The following is a 22,051-nucleotide window of genomic DNA, read 5'->3' on the forward strand; positions in this document are numbered from 1 at the left end:
TTTGGAGAACCTGCTTTTATTTTGCCTGCATACAAGCAGTGTTGTTCACCTTTTTTTTTTTTTTTTTTCCCTCAGCAGAAAACATTGTGAAATTAAATACAATTTCAAAGGGAAAACATTTTCCTTTTGGATTCGGAAACCCCTTTCCCAAGAGGGATATACAGAAATAATCTCCAGCTCTCTAGAATGTGTTTTCTAGGAGTATGGTTAATTAGACCAGCACCATGTGATACTATCTTTTTGTTCTGTGTTTGAGTGCAATATTGCCTGGTCTATGAATACTAAATAATACCAGTGATGCTCCTGGGACTTTTAATCTCTTTTACTTACAGCTTTGGTTTAGCCAGTACTGGTGGGGGTTCCTTGGATGGCGATGTTGGCTCTGGTATTTTCATTTGCTGTCCGTTTATCTTCTCTTGGAAATAGTTGGGTCTGATTTGGTTTGCAGCACCAGGTTCATCCTCTAGTGGTGATTCGCCTCCTTTATCCTCTTCAGGCAGCTTGAAGTGCACACGGAGACCTATCTTAGAACTCGATCTGGGTTCATTGTGGTTCACAAGAACCCCTTCAAGTTTAGGTTTGGGGGTTTGATGGGAAGGAGTACGTGGAGGAGGTTGATTTTCAGCAGGAATTGAGTTGTTTGAGCTCATTGTGTGAAGGGTAGCAGCATTACTACTGTCTTCAGATGCTGAAATAGCAAATATAAAACTTGGTGATATCTAAATAAACTATAATGAAATGAAATCACAAAAGTTACAGTTGGAAAAAGTCACTCTGATGTCCTTCCAGCTGTTGGACTGAGTTGTTTGACCTAATTTGTTGAACAAGAAATTCTCTTAACAAAGGAATATTGTAAACGCCCGGGAGAAAGAGACACAGTTCTAGTTTGGAAGATCCAGCAGTGATCTTCATCCATATGCTCTGTGAATTCCACCAGCATCTTTGACATAGAAACTTTCTTTCCACAGAATTCTCTGACTTTGTAGTTCTGAAGAACACTGCCAGAACTTGAGCTGAATTGGAGTCAACAGTGCATTATGCTTTTCTGTACTCTGCTCACCTAACAGCTTAGTGCCTTGGCCGCACCAATCGTGTAGGCAATATGAAAGAATCTGTTTTAAGGTTTCCTCCTTTGAGCTCTGCATCAAAGGGTTATTGAAACAGCAAACTAGATAGTCCATAGTGATTCAAAAAATGGCTATTGCACAAATCTTGAGTTCAGCAGGAGCTGTGTTTTTGGAAGGGCTGTGTGGGATTCATTCCATAAGGTTCGTTGTTCCTTCACATTTCTAATTGGGACAGGACACTTTGAAAAGACAGAGCAATCTGTATGTTTGATGAGCAGTTTGGAATTTATCATGCAACAGCCTGCTCTGGTTGTATTTACTGTCAAGCAAAGGACCAAAAAAAATTCTTACCTTTGACAGTTAGGTGAGCAATACTAGAGACTGTGCCATATTTATTGCTTGCAGTACAGGTGAAACTGCCAGAATCTTCTGAAAAAACTTCAGCAATAACGAGAGTACAAATTTCCTCTGCAAAGAATTAGAGCAGTATTATTACTTGAAGTGAACATGCATTGTACAAATACACAAAGCCTTGTCTACCCTCAGGGACATTTCCTTAAGATTTTCCAGCTTGCACAGTTTGATTTTAGTTTCATCAGTATTATCAGTTTTGGCAGCCTTTGTGCGCAGCAGCTGTTATCAGCATTGTGTGCAGGAACTGGTGCTCTCTGTGCTCCAGCATGCCCAATGAAAGTGAAGAGCAGGTGTTGGCAGTGTTTGCAAACATTAGAAAAAGTTTTCCTAATCAAATGAAGTAGAGACTTTCTCTCTGAAGAACTTCAAATTTAATTTGGAGAAATATAGCGTACTCTATACTCACAACTCACTAAAATATATGTATTTTTATGTCTTTGTATATTGAAAGATTAGTTATAATTAACTGTGAACTATTCAAGTGGAGTCACTCTGTAAGGAAATATAAAACACACACATATAATTTTCCAAAAGTACCCGTGCAGATTTGCAGAGAGGGGATTGTGCCAATTATGCTTATAGAAAGTTGCAATTTCAGTTATTTGTGAAGAAGACTGATGGGTACCAAACATGTGCTAGCAAAATTATACTAGCAAAAATTAAATTCTATCTTGAAAAGGCAATCTGGGGTTCTGACATTTCTGGCTGACCAACATCTGACAGATCTGGGCAGCAGTACCAGCTAATAAATACCTATGGTAATGGGATTTTGAATCTTTCATTTAGTCAGGTAGATGGGATGGGTGGGGGAGAGTAACATCTAAAGTGTATTGAAATTTAGGCTGATAGTATTTCTTTAACTAGTCAGTGACTGTTGTGCTACCACTTTGCAAGAAACTTTCCTAAAACCCTACAGAGTTAATACTTTATGGGTATTTCTGTACAAGATGATACCACACTTAAACACATTTCATGTCATCACTGAGGAAAATCTAGGGGCAACAAAGAGATTATTTCCTAACAACTAAAGGAGAATAATAGATTATTATAATACTAGGATTATAGAGCTAGTTTAAGGCATTATAGTATCTAGTTTATAGTACTTGGATTTGCCAACCACTGCGTGCATGGAAATCTAGATTCCTTCTGAATGAGCAGCAGGTGATGAGGCAGTGACAACTGCACCCAAATGATTACCCTCTGAAAACTGCTTCACATTACTCAGCAGTGATGCCACTGGCCAGTGAAGGAACAGCATTGATGGATTCTGGGAGAAGCTCCACTTATTCATTTCTAAGTGTTGTTGCGAGACATTGCAGAGAGATAGAGTCTCTTTCAAGATACTTTTGGGGGTGAAAAACTTTCAATAGGGCAAGGAGAAGAGCTACAGAAGTTTATATTCCATAAGAATTAATACTCTGGTACTTTTCTGTCTTAAGGGGGGGCAGCTTTATATTTTTAACAGTGAAAAGCATAATGGGGAGAGTGATTGTCTCATGGAGAAGGAATCAAAATCTATAAGGCTTCTTTTCTCGAATCATGCAGAGTAGCCTACATTCTGCTCTGACCCTTGAAGTTAGCAAGTCCACCCACTTTTATAGGATTTGCTGATATCAGGGGTGGAACACCTGATGTGATACTCTCATATTACGCTGGTAGGGAGCAAAAGGAATGGCTGACATGGCTAAACATCTGATGCAATGTTCCCTAACCGGTAAACTAGATAAAAATAGCTCAGTCCTACATCATCTGGTGTACTTCTGAATGTCAGTTATACAGGAGACCCTCACACATTAATTTATATTACCTTTAGCTCGTAAGATGGTAACATTTAGGTCCTAAGTTAGAACTGGGTTAAAGTAGAATGGAAACATTTTCTTCAAAAGTGATAGACTTAATTCAAATTATGTATTTATGGAACAGCCTATACTAAAATGCATCTCACTAGTAGCTATAGAACATGGGGAAAAGAAAAAATATGTTAATTAAATTATAGAGTTTAAATAATTAATATTTTTTGAGGTTAAATCACCACATTTGTATAACCAAAAAAGTCTGAGCCTTTTGGTGATCCTCACCTGGTTCAGCCATAGATCGTGGTTCTAAAGGGAAGAAGAGCAGAATTAGTAAATTGAATGTACTTACTTTTACCAATAATATATTTTTTGTAAACACTAAATATGAAGCTTGGTCTTTTCAGTATGATGGAATACTCCTTTTGATCCAATTTTCTGTTTGAGGGGTAGTGGAGACAGCCAGGCCTTGTATTCAAGGGTATGTGAAATCCACTGACCCATATGAACACTTACAAACACTTCTGAGAATGTATGAATAGGAAGTGAATTCTGCAAGAAGTGTTTTTTTGCAATCTTAGTATTACTTTAGTGTGTATTGAAGACAATTTCTGAAACTATTACAGACATGAAATCAAGTTCTGATAAAAAACTGTTTCATTTAGGTTTCATTTAGTGTGGTATTTAAGGAATTTCTATTGAGTTTGAGCAATTTTAGCATCGTGGTGACAGGTGAAAATTGCAGATGTTCTGACTGCATTTCAAGTAGAAGTATACGTTTACAACTTGTCATGTACACACACATGTATGTGTCAGCATGCTAATGTGTACATCAGGTTACTTTTCTGGAGAAATAAGCAATCAACTGCCTGTAAGCACTATTAATGTAGCACTTGACTAAAAGATGAGGGATTTGCAGGCAATGGAACTCCATGTAAATGGTGCAAAAGCAAAATCAAACAGCAGAAGGCTGAATTAGAAAAGGACATTGAAGTGGCAAAGGGATCAAAACAGAAGGCAAAGCAATTAATCAGTTTGGGAAATCTGAGACAAATACTTCCTGTGAGTATGCTGTTCAGTTCATCCACAATTTTGGCTATGGACCCCAGACTTATTACCATACATATGGCTTATATAGATCTTACCATTATAATAAGAAATTCAAAGTGTGGCTATGTTAGCAATTTTGTTGCTTGGCTATATTTTATCCAACACAATATTTCCACACAAGAAACATACTTTTCTGTAATATCCTAAAATCTGGAGAATCTTCTATCAGTGTTCCTTCTCTATACCATTCAACCTTTGGGGAAGGAGCTCCTTTCACCCGACATTCAAAGACAACAAGCTGCCCCTCAGAAGCTGAAATATCCTGTAACATCTAATAGAGAGAATGAATAGACAGTCAGTAAATGTATTATTGTTCTGGAAGTAATACTGATTTCAGTAAGATATCCTAAAGCCACTTAAATCCTTGAATGGCTTAGGAAATGCATAATTCTTTTTTAATCTTTGATAGAAAATTTGAATTATCTCCCCGTACAATTAATTGACCTCTTTAGTTTTCAAATATGTCATAGAACAAATTACCTTTGTAAATACAGGAGCAGCAATTATAGGTCTTCCATCCAGTCCTTGCAAATAGTTAGTAGGGCTTTGAGCCTGTAGATTGCAAAACATCACATGATGATGTCTAGGTGTACAGAAGATATTTTTCCACATACAGGAGAAACATACTTTTGGAATGACAAAAGAGATTTTGGTGCATGAAGTCCAAAGCAAAATATTTAATGCAATGAATAAAAATTGCTCTGTTTCAGACAACTGTTAGTGATCTTCCTGGGTAGATTACTGCCTGAGTAACAAAAATGCTACTATTGCCTTATTGGCTCATAGAGTTTATCATGGCAAGGAAAACGTCACTGCGGTATATTGTAACGTCTGTCATTAATGCCTTACTAAAGCAAATCTATGTAGGCTGCTTGGTGCTAGTCTCCTTTTAAAAATTCTTGCTTAACAAAGTATTTATGGATGTTAATATGGAAAAGTTAAGTCAAGTTGTGTGTGACTGCTACTGTAATTCTTCTGCTTTGCCAAAACCAAAGAGTTCACAGAGATGAAAGATCAACCTATTGATCCTACTCAGTGAAATTAAAATGAAATTATTCTCCTCCTGGAAAACTTCCTTATATAACTTGATTAATAGAGTTTTTACTTTAGTTGAATAGAAGCTATCCCAGAACAGCAGAACTGGTGATTCAGTATCCCAGGAAACACAGCCAGATTTTATAGATGGTGTTTTATAAGCCAACAAGATTAAAAGTGGTAATTTTTTGAGATAACTATGAGCCTTGACTTAGGCAACCTCTGTCAAAAAGGCAAAATGTCACAAAAGCTTAATTCTGTTCTCTTCGTACTCAAAAGTAAATGTGCATTTCAGTATCTGTTTATTGGTTACCACCTAATGCTACACTGTAAACATGGAAAAGGCAGTGTAAAGCAAATTTGTAATTAACTTTTCAGTTTTATTTTTAAGCAAATATGACTGTTCTTTCCTATTAGTAAAGAATTCACAGTTATGAATAGTAGTGAAACTATTTAGCTTATAACAAGATCACTGAAAGAAAATTATTTGAAATGAGTTCTGGAGCAGTTCAACAGCAAAGGAACAATTAGAAGATTTTGGGGTTCTGAGTCACGAACTGTAGAAGATACATCTTTTTACGAGCTTGCTTTTTGGTCCTTGAGATGCGTTGTATTGTCTCCCCTACCTCATTAACTGGTGTTGACACAGGCTGAACCATGGCAGATGGTGTCTTGGAGGATTCTTGATGCTTGGTTGCAGTTCGAACAGCATTCAAGGAGGTGTCAGCTTGTTTTGGTTTGCTGTGAAATATTAACCAAAAACAAGTTCTCTAATTGGAACCTAGAGCTATTGTGTGTCCCTTAATTATGTCTGTCCCAGTTACATATCAACCTCAGCCTCAGTTCTGGGACTGAATTCCAATTTATCTAAACTGATATGTACTCCTAGGTAAGCTGCATTTTGTAAGAATCAGGCTGCATATCTTGCCACTCTAATCTCTCATACTTAGTTCAGTTACACCAAATGTAATAAATGGCCTGGATTAACCCAATTGTGGCTTCATAGCTGCTGTTACCAGCTCAGAGCAACATGAGAGCATGATGCTACTTTCTCATAGGACAGTGCTAGTTTCTCTTACAGTGCTCCCTGAACTTGTATAAAGATTTGGGCCTATAAGGTAATGAAAATACCACAGTCTGCTTGGATATAGATTCAGTAATTTACTGCTGAAAAAATAAGAAAAGAGAGGTATGCTTTCTGACCAACGTATCATGCAATTTTGGTAGTGTATAGGTTGACACCTCTTCTAGGTTGTTTCTACATGGATATAAAAGAGTTGACCCTATGTATTTTTATTGCTAAATAAAACAATGCAGACAATGAAGAGACGGTCTTTATTCAATAGTTTGAGGTATGCACTGGCTACTCTGGGATGTGCTACAGGTCCCCAAAGGAAAGCCAGTGTTCAAACCAGTGGGAGCCTTACTCAAAATGAATATACAGCTGTTGTAATCACTGATTTATCTTTTGAAATTGTGAAGTAGTGCTTGGCAACTTTTCTCATATTAACTCCCTTTAATTACAGGTGTTCAGATTCATGTCACAACAGCTGGAAGTTAAGTGAAAATAAAGATGCTGTTTGTACCCAAACCTGGTCTTTCATAATTCCATCATTTGAGGACATCCCACTACAATGCAGAACAGCACTTTTTTTTTTTTTTTCTTTTTTTTTTTCCCCTAAGAAATACAGAATACAATACATTACTTCACAATTTAATGAGGTAAGCAACTTGGAGATACCATCAAGTGATCAGAATCATGCTCAACACTACATGAACACTTAATGAGATGAGTAAGAAAAATGTTATGCCTGAGACATTTGGAAAAGTCTGAGCTAGAGAAAATTGCTAAGAAAAACTCAGCAATTCAACCCAAAACCTTTGAGATCTTGATCTTAAGTTTTATATTAAACCCTTACATTTACCAAAGTCTACAAATTAATCCAAGCTGGAGTGTTTTATGACTTTGAAATAAAAATCACCTAAGACAGGATTTGCTGTCAGTATGAGGTCTTCAGTCAAAGACACTGCAGTGTTTTGTATCTGCATTTTAAAATAAAATTACTTTTGTAAAGAGTAAATGAGTATAACCCTCCTTAAAAAAAACCAGGGTGCATAAGTCTATCTGAATAACATTTCCTCTTTATAAAGCACTGGTTGCTTTTGGAGTTGAATTTATGCCTACAAAGGAGTCCAAAATAAAATTTTAGTTCTCAGCCAGTCTGACTCCTTTTTCATTTATTAGAAAGATTTTTATTCTGAAAGACTGTAGGTTTTAAAAGCATTGTATCAGCTTCTAAATGTACAGAGAAGGCATTTCATATAGGAAAAATAAAATTACTTCCTAGGTTTTAGATTACATCTGACACCTTTTCTTTCTTTTTATAATTAAGTAGTCTTTTATACTAATAATTTCAGTTTTCTCTAGTTCATATGTATTAAGTTCCTCATCTTAAATCTAAACAATCCATGTATTACCATCTTCTGCCATAAACTTAATGACATACCATATTTTCATGTGAGAAATTTTACTACACTGTTTTTCCAAGTCAGATGCTTAAATCAGCATTTAGGTTGGGTCTAGTCAAATGGCATCTCTTTTAGTAAATAAGTATAATATTTAAGGTAAGAGGTTTCTTTTTTATGTTTATATTTAATATTAAGGTTTCAGTTCTTAAGGTAATGTTGAAGACACACAAGCAAATGTGTATTTGTTCCATACTCTTTGTAAAGCAAACAAACAAACAAACGTAACCTAGCCCCAACAGTCAAAACAAATCCCAAACAAAAGCCTGATGTGTTGGAAGTTGCAAAATATTAATGGAAACGGAAATGTTTATGCTAGTGAGTTTTTTTTAACTGTAAGAAATATGTAAAATGTAATTGATTTTAGACTTACTGATCCATTTCGTCTTTGATGATTTCGCCTTCAGAATCAGAAGAAGAGACTCCTATGAAAAAGAAAATAAAATCACTTAGCAGAGGGGTCTTTGGAGAAGTTTATCTCTGAATGATACAAACCTTTATTTCAATTTCCTCTAGATTCTACAACATTCTAAGGATATATTTTATAAAGCTATGCTGAAACAGAAGATCACATTGCGGTGCAAGTGAACCAACATTGCACGCTGTGTAGGATGCAGAATGGCTGTTAACATAAGGCAGACTTGGGATGAGGTGCAATTAAAATGCGGAAAACAGCATCCAAGAGTGAATGTATACCTGGGGCTTCCTCAGGTTCTCTTTAAAATGCCACTAGTATGATTTAGGCTGCAATTCCTGTTGTGAATCAAATAAGAGGTGTTTTTTTTTTTTTCCCAGACACCTGACAAAAAAGGGAAAAAAAAAAAAAGACCTGTAATCATAGCTATTAATCATCGCTGTTATTCCTAAACTAGTGCCTTTTAGCACAGCTTGGAGAAGCTATTAGCTTAGTTTACTAACAGCTGTCTTACTGAGACATTTTACTCTTGTGATTCAGCCTTCATTGCATTTGGAATTTGCATTTTCTCTGCAGTTCCTGCCACCAGCCTGGCTTCCATCCGGCAGCCAGGGAGTGAGGGAAATGCGGCTTTGGCCCCATGCTCCAGAACCAGTAAATCTCTGCCAAGCACAGACATCTCCCCTTAATGTCAGGGGCAGTGCAGATACTAAAAAAGGATTCGTCCTTTCACTGTCAGATTAGAGACATGAAAGAAGAATGACAGTAGAGCAAAATTAAACTTGTATTAAGTAGGGTAGGTGCTTTAATTTATGAATGGTTCCACTTTTGTCAGTGATGGTACTCATAGTATATTCTTCTACCTTGAGAAATGTAAAGAAGACTAAAGGAAAAAAAAAAAAAATTCTGTGTGTTTATTTAAATTTTTGAGCCTGCTAGCAGAATGATGGATGCAATCTAAAACCTTATCCAAAAAAATGTTAAAATAGAAACATAATAAATAGACCTCTCTTAAGCCAAGTAGGATATATTAAAAAGTACCAGGAGAAAGAAGAGAGACCTAAATCTGCAGATATATTCTGTTTTATTCACAGTATCTATTGTACAAGTAAAATGTCAAATTGCTGGCATATTTATTTTGAATACAAGGTCCCAATAATGGGTTTGGATGAAGCTATCCTATATTCAGTTAGTAATAATGACTGTAGGGAAAAGAGTTTAATAAGAACTAAACACAAGTTTAGGTTCTTATATTTCTGTACAGTAACCACAGACAAAAATATAAGGTGGCATCAGAATCTGAATATTCCTAGACTTCAGTCTTGCAGTGAGGTATATAGAATCTCTGGGAAGCAACACAATAAAATTATATGTAAAGGGCAGTCACTTGTCTGAAGGCTATTTTATAGAGAAATAATAACTGTTAATAATGATGAAAAGTGATGACTCTGCTACGTATTTTCTGTGAAAAATCTGTTACATAATAGTGTCTTAATCCTGTATGACTATTTTCAACAACCCATTTCCACAAGAGTTCTGACACTACCTTCTATGTAAATCTCTGCAGAAGTGGAGTCTGTTCCATAGATGTTTGAAGCAAAGCACGAGTAACGTCCTGTATCCTCCTCAAAAGCTTCAACAATAACCAGGGAGTGTTGATCACCTGCCTGGATAATTTGAATGTCTGGTGAGTTTTCAAGCTCTTTCCCTTCACAGTACCACCTGCAAGGCAAAAAATATTGTGTATCAGTGCAAACAACTTGACAACTAGAACGGCAATGTTCAAAGTCTTTCTGATGACAAAATGAGTGGGTTTAGCCTGAAGGTTCTGACATAGTACTTCAGGCAAGTGTTGAATCAACAGTCACAGGGACAAAATATTTATGATTTTGATAATATTCAATTACAACAAATAACAGAGCTCCTTTCTGTTCAGTATTTAAACATACTAGCCAACTAGTTTATGTAAGTGACTCTAGCATATAGTTTTCTTGATATATGGATTTCAATGGCAGTGTAGAAGAGATCTGAATTTGGAATGCTATCATTCCAGCTCTGAATTTCTCTTGAGGTACATTCACATCTGTGTTGTGGCTTGAACTGTAGCAAAACAAACAAACAAAAAAACCCACAAAAAATGAAGTAATCAAATTTCACTCAAACTTGTGATCCCAGTGTTCATGTTAATTCTCAATGTGAGTGAAATTTACTATAATGTTACTTTTTGTTTTGTCATATATTTAAGACAATCTGCTTTTTATAAAAGGTGGTATGAGTGTATCACAAGAGAGGAGAAGTGATCTGTTACAAACTAGAGGCACTTCCTCACAGGGCCACAGCCGGTGAGACAGCTGGACCCGTAATTATTTTCTGCATCATATTGCTGTGTTTCTCTTTTAAACTCAGCTACATATCCATAACTGTATTAGGCCCTTTAGAGACTTCACACTCTCATCTAGGGCATTCCTAAGTCCCTCAGTGTTCAGAAGGGTTGTTTCAGTACAAAATGCAGGAATCCAAGCAAAAGTAAAAGCAGCACCTGAAAAGATACCTCCATGGAATGTGTTAATGACAGTAACCATCAGCTCAACCTGAGAAATAGTAGGAGAGGAGGGCAGCCCTGATTGCTGCTGCTTGTTAGTAGGGAAAAGACAGAGAGAAAAAAACAGATGAGTTTTCAGAACCAGATTCAAATTTAATAGAACAGTCTAGGTTTTACAGAGAATGTGTAGTACTATGTATAGGGATCCAGACTTAAATAAGTGGTAGAATACTCAGAAATACCTGTATTTTTAGATAACTAGCTAAATTTGAAAAGCCAAATTAAGATACATTCATCTTCACCATAACTTTTCTTATAGATGTAGATAGATTAAAAACTCCACAAAAATATTTGTATTTTCTATTTACTGCTGCTTTCTTAACATGGGTTGGGTACAGGTAATTAATGCCTCTTGTGCATGCCTAGGTGGGGGCTGTCATACTGACCACATTTTTTTATTCAAGTCATTTTTTAAAATGAATAGTTGTTTAATCCACCTTTATACAGTAACTTGATAAAAGTACCTGCTAGTTTCTGAGTGCATACAAATGCTTATCAAAGCAATGGCAAATGTGTTGTGTATTTATTACAGCAAATACGATTAGTTGTGGAAAGGATAAGGGTAGCTTTTTGAGTAATAAATTATAATATTTATATTTCCTGGATCATATGTTAAGGTACTCGACATATTTCCATTTCAGATAATTTAGAAAAACTATATAAATAAATTTGTTTAACAATTCAATTCTGTTCACCTCTTGGAAGCACAACTTTTTACAACAGTTTGTGCTACAAATAGAGCATGAAGAAAACCCCAAATTAATATCTTTGGGGGAAAAAACCCTGTAAGTCAGTCCATACCAGTGGAAAACCAGAATTTAATAGAAATATAATGTAGAATTGAAAGAGGAGCCTCAAAGTGACTATGAGGTATGAAGGAGTACAGATCTGGAACTGAAATGCTGATTACGTAGCTAAGAAATAAACCAAGCACTATTTGTGCAGCACCAGTCCTAGCCGTCCGGCATGGCTTTCTTAAAGTAACCAGGGCATTCCTTAGTACACTCCAAGCTGCATGTTAATGTCATCTGTAGCTGTACAGTCAACTGACAATAATGTACAGCTTGGAAAGTGTACAGCTCTGCACTGTAGAATGAATCACACTGCTTAACACAATTTCCCCTATTAGAATGGCAAACCTTTGTAGCTAGAGAGCTAGAACTTAAAAGTCTTGGTTTGAGTCTACATCTGCTTGCTTATCCTCTTTTAAAAGCCACCGTTGTAACAAGAATTGAAAATGGATCTAAGAAAATTACATTTATGAATTTAACATTTGCGACTCCAGTGGACAGTTGTGTAGTAAATGTCATCATGTTAAAAGAGGATGCCAGCGGGGTGTAAAATGTCCCAGCTCTCTTCCCTGACATTTCTCAGCTGAAGTACAGCTTTGCTTCACTAAAATACAGCCACATCCTTCTTGCAGGGTTTTACCAGTGAGAAACTGGCACTGCTTTATGCAGAGAACTTCAGCCAAAGTTACTCATTTCTCTTCCATTTGAGCCTTAGGCCTCTGATAGACAAGCTTTGCGGATCTCGCAGCAGTACTTTAAAATGTTGAAATCCTGATGCTGACATCTTTGCTGGAGGTTTCTTGCTCTGAAGCAAGGACAGAAGGTTCAAATGTGTTCCCAGGCCCAGCCACCCCAGTTCTGGTCTAATGAAAACAAGTTTGCACCAGGACACTAGGCATGTGGATCTAGGATAACTGAGTTGTACAAATTCTCCTATATATCACTTTTGGTAAATATTAATGACCATTAAAAAAGGGACTGGGCATTCAGGAGACTACAGCCGGATCTTAAATGGCCACAGGTGTTTGCCTGAACTCAGTGTGAGGCACAGCATTCCCCTGTCCCTCTGAAGTCTGACACAGTTCATTTGCAAGGTTTTCTACCACTTTGATGGACAAAATGAGAGGCTCCGAGGTACTTTCTGTCAGTGGACAGTCTGCCTAGGACAACACTTCACTCCAGGATAGCTTTCGGCAGCCATTCATGCTACTTCTCAAACCTCAGGTACTTCACAATACAGTGTAAACAGTGTTCTGAATATTAACCAAACCTGTAGAAAGTGCAGCACCTTTGGAAATTTAAGAGACAGCTGTCATCCTACAAAAGGGAGCAAAAACATCAAGACATATCCTAGCATGCCAGGTGAACTAGCACACATAAAAAGATAAATAAGAACTTACTGGGTGTTCTGGCTCAGAGCACAAGTCCACCTCACCCAGCATGCTGTCTTCACAGTGGCCAAAAGCAGACGGTTAGGGAAGAGTATGAACACAGAGCGAGTATATATATATGTATTTATATTCATATATTCATCTGGAGTATCTAACCTTTTCTTTATTTTCTTTACCTTTTTATCTTTTACCTATCATTCACTTTATACTTTATAGAAGGCCTGAAGCAGAACTTCAAAATAATTTTTAAAAAGTAAAATCACTGGTCTTAGAATTATTATTTACAAACTACCTCTCTTAAAAGGATTACACGTTCGCAGTACCATTACCATTATTTTCTAGTAGATTAGGTTGTATGGTTCTTCACTAGCATTTAGTTTGCAAATCCTGCTTTTTATTTATGTCATGTTTATTTTGAAAGAATTGGTTTACACTTCCATTCAAAATATATTTCCTTTAAAAATAATGGTCTTTCTAGCTTCTTCTGATTGAGCTGTAGTGTTCATATTCACTCATAGTCCAGTCTAGAACCTCTAACACAGACCTCTTCAAACAGAAGGAAAAGCTACATCTATTTTAGACTTTGCCCATCATGACTTGCCCAAATCTGGTATTTTCCCCACTAATAATTAGATACAGTGGGGTTTTTTTGACTGACTCCCCAGAAGTGCATATCACATTTGCTTTTCTATTCAGTGACATCTCTAAAAACATGCAGATACAGACATCATAGCAGTAGTGGGGTCCTTGGTATCCAGAACACAAACATCTAGTGCCTGCGATAGAGGAACAACTCTACCATGAGTACACAGAGGTGACATTTAGCAGTTCCAAGGGAGAAGTATGGTAATGTACAATCCAGAGCTGATTGAAAAGATTCTTTGATGAGTGCCATTTTTTAAGTTCCAGATCAGGAAATTATATAGGATTCCTGTGATAGCAAAGGTTTTTGTTTGTTTGTTTGTTCTTTTCTTTCTTTTTTTTCTTTTTTAAATTCTATATACAGTGTGTTTTATTCTTCTGTTGTTTTCAAGATTTGCAATTGGTGATAATTAACAACAGTCACATTTTCAGGAGGGAAGACCCAAGGTTCATGCATAGTTCTATGATTACAAGCCCAAATTTGGAATATGAATGTACAAGTCATCTTTTAGGTGTGTAATTTCTGTAGGCAACTGTGTGATTTGGGAGGTGAGTCATGGCACTTACTCATGCCTTTTTATATACCTGACTCATGCCTCTTCCTTATAATGTAGCCTTGTTTTAGCATGTTGGCTTTAGCAGATATAAAAAACTATTAAAGGGAATACCCTTGTTCTAGAATTTGATTCTACTTTCAGAACATCTTTTCAGAACAATAAAATAACTTAAGTAGTACACTGGTATTATATTTTTGTGTCCACTCAAATGTGGCTCCTCACTCAAAGGACAGATAAAGCAGAACACTTTATACAAAATGCTGAGATACAAACATCAGTAAGATAAAAGAACGCCTTGTCTTACTACTGAGCAACTTTTCCAATTAGCCTATTATGTTTGTGTAGATATAAGTCTGTACTGCATGCTTTTGTGAGCCACAGTTCTAATTTCCTATAAGCAAATTTGAAACTACCGCGTAAGCTATTTGCTCCAGTTATTTTAGTGGTACGTGAGTAGTATATTCCTTTAGCAGACTCAGACAGTGAAGCAGGATTGAGTTAAATCTTTTATTTGCACTTATTTTTTCCTTTGACTAATCCAAGATTTGCCATGTAAGTGAGTTAAAACTTCAGGAATAAACTTCTGTTTCAAGCGCCTGTGTTTAGTTCTCCTATGCAGTGTGTTCTTTGGTCACTATTTTCACTATAAATTTGGAGTATTTTGAGATTAAGCTGAAAAAATGAACGTGCTACATGTATGTTATCTCTGCAATGCTTAGAAATGAAAAACAATTATCTCTTGTGAAATTAAGCTTTATGTAAATCTTTGTTATGGCCATATTTACTCTGTGCTTATTAACATTTTATTTTATTCTTAACATCAAAACGTTGTACATGTTAGCAATGAAATGTCAGTTCCAAAGGGAGTTCTGACATTGAGATTGGCGGCATGGCTGAAGTAGCAATACTTTCTGTCACTGACATTTCATTCCTGCCATGAATTGTAACGATAGCTTCATCAGACAAGGCAGATGCACATTAAGCACAAGCAGTATGATCTGCTGTGCCAAATTCATCCTAGGTCTTAAGCCGTTGACTTGACTGGAGTTGCATGTAAGAGAAGTTTAGCTCTCTGGGCTTTGAGCACTAAAACAGGTAAATTTTTTCATTTGGCAGCCAGGAAGAAATAATGCTAATCGATCCTATATGGCTTCAGAGTCTCTAAAAATCTGTGATTAGTTGCAGTCCCTCTCCTTAAACAAAGAAGCACTAAAATGCACTTTTTAAGCTTTGTATGCCTGTGTTAAAGAATGTTTTCATGGAAACCTTATGACATGCAGCCTGTTTTTAGAACATCAAATCCTCATGACACTTCCAGGATAGCTGTGTATGCCAAACTATGCAATGTGATTCATAAGTAAAATTAACCTAGGAGTGATGTGCCAAACAGTTTGGAAAAATGTAGGCACCTCTGAACTTGAGGGAATAAGGAGCACTCTGCTCACAAAGGAGAGTGAATGTCACTACTCTTACAGACACAGAGATGTAGAAGGAAGCAGGAGAAGTAGGTCATCAAAACCTTTAACACTTTGGAAATATACTACACACTTCTCTTAAATGCTTATTTCTAACCTGCAGTATAGTCAGAATAAAGTAATCAATCAGTAATTGCAGTAATGCTCTTTAATTGTGAGCTAATGTTTGAGCTAGCTAGAGACCCACATACTAGAATATCAATCTTTATTCATCTGTTCTGTGTCACTGCATTCAGCTGATGATATTGAAAATGGGTAACATTTCATGGAAACTTCTTTCTGTTTAGGTAGGCTTAACAAGCTTCCTATAACACTTGTTACATTAAGGCTGAGATATCTTTACAAGCAGTTGGACAAGTCTATCTGTATTTAGCCAAGCACGATTTAGCTTTCCATATACTAATATTTCACATCAGTTCCCAGTTTCTTCTCTTGCTCCACCATCCAGTTTTCTGTTCTTCAGCGAGCCCTCATATAGGCCAGATAGTTAAGTTACCTAGCAAGCCTGTAAATTTTACTGCTTTATCATTGCCAATGATATTTTGACCCTGATCCATCATGAATGTCATTTATACAATTTTTTTACATCATCAATTTTGTTTTGTACTGTCTTGCTTTCAAACATGATATCTGTCCATCATATTTTCCAGTCCTTTCCACTCCTGTGAACAGCTTCTTTCTATGTCTCCTGCCTCTAACTTCTCTCGTATAATCTCCATTACATCAGTTTAACCATCTGATTGTTCCTAGTGTTAACTGAGAAACTACATTACACAGCTTGTTGAATTTTGTTCTTGTTTCACAATGCTCTCGGTTCCCACCATACAACTTCTGTATTGTAAGTGTATATATTGTAAGCATCGTAAGTGACATGGGATTCCTTTCTGTGGTTAGGAATTCCATTTTAAGTCCAAGGACACAGGCAAACCTGCATTTGCTGATGTGTGTCCAAAGGATGCTTGTTCTCTGAGCTTGGTCATACAGCTAAGTTGAAGGAAGAAGCAATCGTGCCTTAAAGCCCATCAGCATTAAACATTCTTTCATCAGTTGCCACACTGGCAGTTTGTCCTTTCCTGGAACTATTGATTTTTGTATCTCTCTTGCTTGTCTGTTAGAATTCTTCTCTCCTTGCCCAGCTTCACAGATAGTGAACTAACCATGAAGCTCAGAAGACTGTTATACTCAAAGCAAGACGGTTGCCAGTTCTGAGCCCAGTTATGGACACAGTTCCACAACTATGGCCAGCAAGATGCTTCCTTCACTATTTTGGAGGCTTTGCACAGCAGATCAAAGACAAGCACTATTTTTAGTGAAAAAAATCTGCATTCTCTTGGTCCTCTTGGCTAATGGAACACAGATCGCAAAGTACATTATATTTTCTGTTTTTCTTGTGATATAACAGTGACTAAATATGCCATGATCACTGGAAGCACGTAAATAGTTATCAATCAGACAAGTGAACTTTTTTTGCACACTTTCTTAATGTGTGCAAACACTAAACATTGGTGGCATTGAAAGAATTTTGGATGAACAGCACAAAAGTTTTGTTAACAAACAGTTATGATCAGGAAACTTCAAGCAGCTAATATTTCTAGCTTTCTCCTTAATAAAGCACATACACACGCACACATGTACACACAAATACCAGGGGAGAGATAGTTCAAACTTATCCCCTTGTGATTTATTTGTTAGTTTAAAGCTAAGCCTGATCTTTTTCTTGAGCTTGAGTGCTTGAGACTGATTTTCCCCATGGGACTTCTTTGTGCCGATGTTGAAATAGAAATTTCAAAGGAAAAGCTTAAGTTGTGTTGGAATAAAAATAGACCAAAGTTACAAAGATAACCATCATCCAATTCTGTGGAATCAAGCAGTTCCTGCATTGAGTGGCATCCTGGCCATCCCTGGATCCTTCATGGGATGAATCATTGCTCCTGAGTTCTCCAGTTTGCCCTTGCAAGGCTTTGGTGACTTTAGTAGTGTCAGCTTCTAATTCATATAGGTTTAAATGCCTCAACTTAGATGGTGCGAACACCTTGTCAGTTTTATGTATGTGTCAGTGGCATGGGCATGATGTGCTGTTATAAGGATGGTGTTGTGGCCTTCTGAGGAAATACATAAAATTAACATTGTGCACTGGAGTATATGTCTACGAACACACAATTCATTATTCACCTTTTCTGAATGCAAAGAAGGCCAGATCGAGTTTGTGTACAGGTCTATATACATAAGAGAAGATTATTTCAGTTGTTTTCTTTGTATTATAATCTATGAATGATGAGAGGAGAAAAAAAAAAAAAAAAAGATTTCTCATGTCCAGGGATCCTACTGACATTTTTTATGTTATATCAAAAAGACTTATCAAGGCAATTGCCTGGAGAAATAAGTCTCAAAGTCTTTATAAGCAAGAGGAGTCTTCAGATAGTGTTGTGTATATCTGGGGGTTGATGATATTTCCTGTCATGGACAAGAGACCTTGCATGGCACCACGGGGCAAGGTCTTGTTTGGGGCTGAGAACCTACATGTTACTACTGAAGGCATTAGTGGGGCAAAATGGTCTGGTAGTCATGGGCTCAGGGATCCTATGAATGGGGTAACTTCTTGTCTTCCTGACAAGGCTGTTCATAACAAGAAAATTCATTTGTAGATCCTTGTTCCTATGTGCTTAATAATATGTTGTAAAAGCTTCTTCCTTCTGGAAAATTAGCAGCTGGTGTGCCGGAAATCCAAGGGAATGGAAAACAAAGATTCTTTACCGCAAAGATCTTTGGAGCTTCTCTCTTTGGACGTTGCAATAGTTTTCATTTGATGATTGTGCTTATTAGTTCAGTGGGAAAGATAATAAAAGGTGTTGACTGCAGTAGAAGTGATAGTAGTGCTGTACCCAGCATTGCCTAAGTATATAAGGAAGACAGTGAGCTGACAATTGGCAAAAGGGGACCATCTGTGAAGATCAGAGTCCTTTAATTAGATGCCGAAGATGCAGTTATTTTCAATATTTAGGAAAGCAACACAGATTTCTAAAATGCCTATAAGAGGGTAGGCAACCATCTAGTCTAAGGGTATGTCTTTATGATACTGGAGATATTAGGATGCAAATTTGTATAGTACATCTCTAAAAGATGGATAGAATTTTCTCTTCTATTGGAGTTGTACAGTCTCAGCAAAGAAATATAGTTCTACAACTGTAATTCAGAAGTAAATTTGGCTAATGAGGTCTGCATCAACAAATTTAGATTTAGAAATGCTGATGAAATCTAAGAATTTTCAAGATAAGTTTAAAAGTTACAAAAATCTGTTTCTCATTCCACTGATGTCTTTAACAAATAAAGTGTAGTTTTTTCACGTTATTTTCCTCTCCAGTCATCTTTGCAAATGCTACTTATTTAAGTTTCAGTCATTGTCAGAATCTGAATTAGAACTGAGCTGCTCCTAGTTATTTGTGTAATAACTTAAATGAATTGTTTCCTCTCTGTTAATGTGTTTTGGTTTATAGGAACCTATGTTCACGCACCTCAAATACCTTCAGACGTCAGCCTGAGGTCTCACAGCCATTGGTGTTCATGTATGCATGGTTTTGGTTCACAAGAACCCAGATGTTCACTCATCTCAAATATGTTCAGGCATCAGCTTAAGATCTCACAGCCACTGGTATTTTTGGCTGGTTTACACAATCGGTCTTGATTTCCATAAAGATAACTAACATTTCTCACTACAGAGTTAGCACTTTTTAAAAATTATGGAAGTTCAGTACTTAAAAACCAGTTCTCTAAAATTCAAATAAAATAATATGTCCCAAAATATGTTGCCTTAAAATATAAGCAACCTTTTGTATAACTTAAAGAAAGCAATTTTTTTTCCCAATAAATTTTACTGACCAAGATCAAGGGACTTCTGCTGCAGATTACTGAAACATACACATCAAAATATCTGGAAAGAGTAAGTCATACACTTACTGTTACAGCAATACAAAATGGCAAGTGCAGAATACGTTTACCTGACTTCAGGTGCTGGGATTCCTACCACAATGCAGTCCAATTGCACTTTGGTTCCTTCAGGAACTTCCCTGCTCTTCAGTTTTTGAGTAAAGCGTGGTGGTTGTCCAATAGGCTCATCAGAATATACAGATGCAGATTCTGACTCTGGTTTTAGCTCTGTGCTCGTTAACTGATTGATAGATTCCAAGTTTGATGCCTGTTGATCATCTGTTTGTTCAAATGTTTTCTCTGCTTTGTTTTCCAAGTCTTGGGGTATGGGAATGGAAAGCCTTTCTCTGTTGTCTGATGTGCTACATAGGCTAGAGCTGCCTTTTTGAGCAGGCTTGTTCTTAGAATCAATTTTGCTCCTGTAGTTTTTGCATGTTCGGGGTCTTATCCTTTCAGAGTTGTGAGCTTTGAAAAGTGATGAGAGCTCCTCTATAAAATCTGCTGCCTTGTTTAGGAATTCTTTTTTTGATTCTGATTCAGAAGGGAGGTGTTTCTTTAGATCTTGAGAGCTCCCTTTGGAGCTCTTTGTATTTCTGACATGGTCCTGACAAAAATTGGAGTGCGGGCCATTGTCTGATGTTTTCAGAGCTGCAGACTGGGCCATTTGTTTGTGTTTTCCTGTGTTTTTCAGTTGATCTGGGGGACGTTGTGACTGTGCCTGAAGCTCATCCTGTTTAGTTTCCAGTGGATTCTGATCAATAGCTTGTCTCGCCAGGTTTACACTTTGATCTAGCTCTTCTTGGCTCAAAAAGGCAGAGAGATCTGGAAGGTCATCTTGGACAGCTACTTCATCTGAATCACCAGAAGCATTGCCATAATGGAAACTGTGAGAAGCTGGTTCTGATCTGCTTCTTTCACTCCTCCCTTGATGTTTAGTTTCAGCTAAATAGCTTTCTCTCAGAAGTTGAGATATTGAAGTTGAGGATTCTAAACTGTCGTCTTGCATGCTGCCAACAAAAAGGACAAATAGGACCACACCTTATCGACAGCAAAAACTTTGATGGCACACAATTACAGGCTTCTGAAAAGCAGAACAGCACATTTTCAAAATTCATCTGTGTGCTGAAGATTAACTTGTAAGTCTGGCCTTGTTTTAAAGGCCTGCTTCTGTCCGTACTGCCAGATACTATTGCCTTTACCCCTTTATCCATCTTTTATTACTTTTGACTGTTAGTGGCCTTACATAGCTAAAATAACTGCAATGTGGTAATTTATACTTTGTTCCAGGCAAAACTTCAACTATAGAGCTATTAACTGAGTTTCAATGTCAAATCTTTGTCATGGTTGCTGTGTGTTTCTTAGCTAAGAAACATGATCGTCAGATACATTTAATGCTGGGTATTTCCAGGACTGAAAGTTGTAAGAGAATAACAGTACTTTTAAATTAAGTAAATTTAGCTTGAAAGACACTGAAGTAGAAGTAAATCAACCCTCAAAAGCATTTGAGGGATGAGAGGAGGAAGGAGAAGTGGAGAGGACAAAAATATTCTATAATGACAATTTTTCTTATCAAGTTCTTAAAGACATTGCAGTATAGGAAGCAATAATGATGCTAAATGTTCTATACCTTCTTAAATTAAGCATTATTTCTAATAAGCTATTTCAAGTATTTAGAGAATTAAGTCCTTATTTGATACAAACATCATTTGTACTTCAGGCTTTTCAAAACCATTCTCTTAGGTCATCCTGATTCTGAAAATAATGTACCACAGATGAGAAGACAGTATCAGAAAGCCTGCATGCCTGATAAGCAGAGCTTAAGTATCCCTTTTGATGTTTAAGTACTTCTGCATAATATTCTCCCTTTTATTTAACAAGAGCCATTATGAATGCAGAGTGATTCAAGCATCCTATTAACACACTCATCTTAAGGTGGCTTAAATATGAAGATACATAAGATAAATTCTCTTCATAACCTTACAGAGACCTGATACCTCACAGATACTGGAACAAGTCTGTGACTGTTTGCTGGATCTGCCTCTGACAATATGCATTGCACAGGATCGCTCTCCTACTTCATTTATGGCCTGACAAGTCTTGTGGTGATGGTTTCAAATATTGCTACCCAAAGGTGTCTGATCTGTCACACTGCAGGTTCTGTTCCTGTCGTGGCATCAGACGAAGGAACATGCATGCCCTCACCTCAGCCGTTTGCATTCATAGCCTTATGAGACAGCTTAAGTTGCCAGAGAGGAAAAGTAGAAAAGATATCTCTGCTATGAAGGGCTTTCTGCTCTGCTGGTGGAACA

The 22,051-nt window shown here is 36.9% G+C and overlaps 1 protein-coding gene across 1 annotated transcript in view; it reads right to left on the bottom strand.

Moving 5' to 3' along the window:
- Positions 1–20,748, bottom strand: part of MYPN (myopalladin) — a gene marked incomplete at both ends in the record, with an annotated part of 46,059 nt that extends 25,311 nt beyond the window's left edge. Inside the window, 9 exon segments of the mRNA XM_080347482.1 lie at positions 331–688; positions 1,419–1,535; positions 3,560–3,583; positions 4,514–4,655; positions 4,865–4,936; positions 6,046–6,160; positions 8,319–8,370; positions 9,907–10,082; positions 19,814–20,748. Coding sequence (XP_080203608.1) covers positions 331–688; positions 1,419–1,535; positions 3,560–3,583; positions 4,514–4,655; positions 4,865–4,936; positions 6,046–6,160; positions 8,319–8,370; positions 9,907–10,082; positions 19,814–20,748 — 1,991 coding nt within the window.
- Positions 20,749–22,051: the final 1,303 nt, after the last annotated feature.

Source organism: Nesoenas mayeri (assembly GCF_963082525.1).
Source record: "Nesoenas mayeri genome assembly, chromosome: 7".
Classification (NCBI taxonomy): Eukaryota; Metazoa; Chordata; class Aves; order Columbiformes; family Columbidae; genus Nesoenas; species Nesoenas mayeri.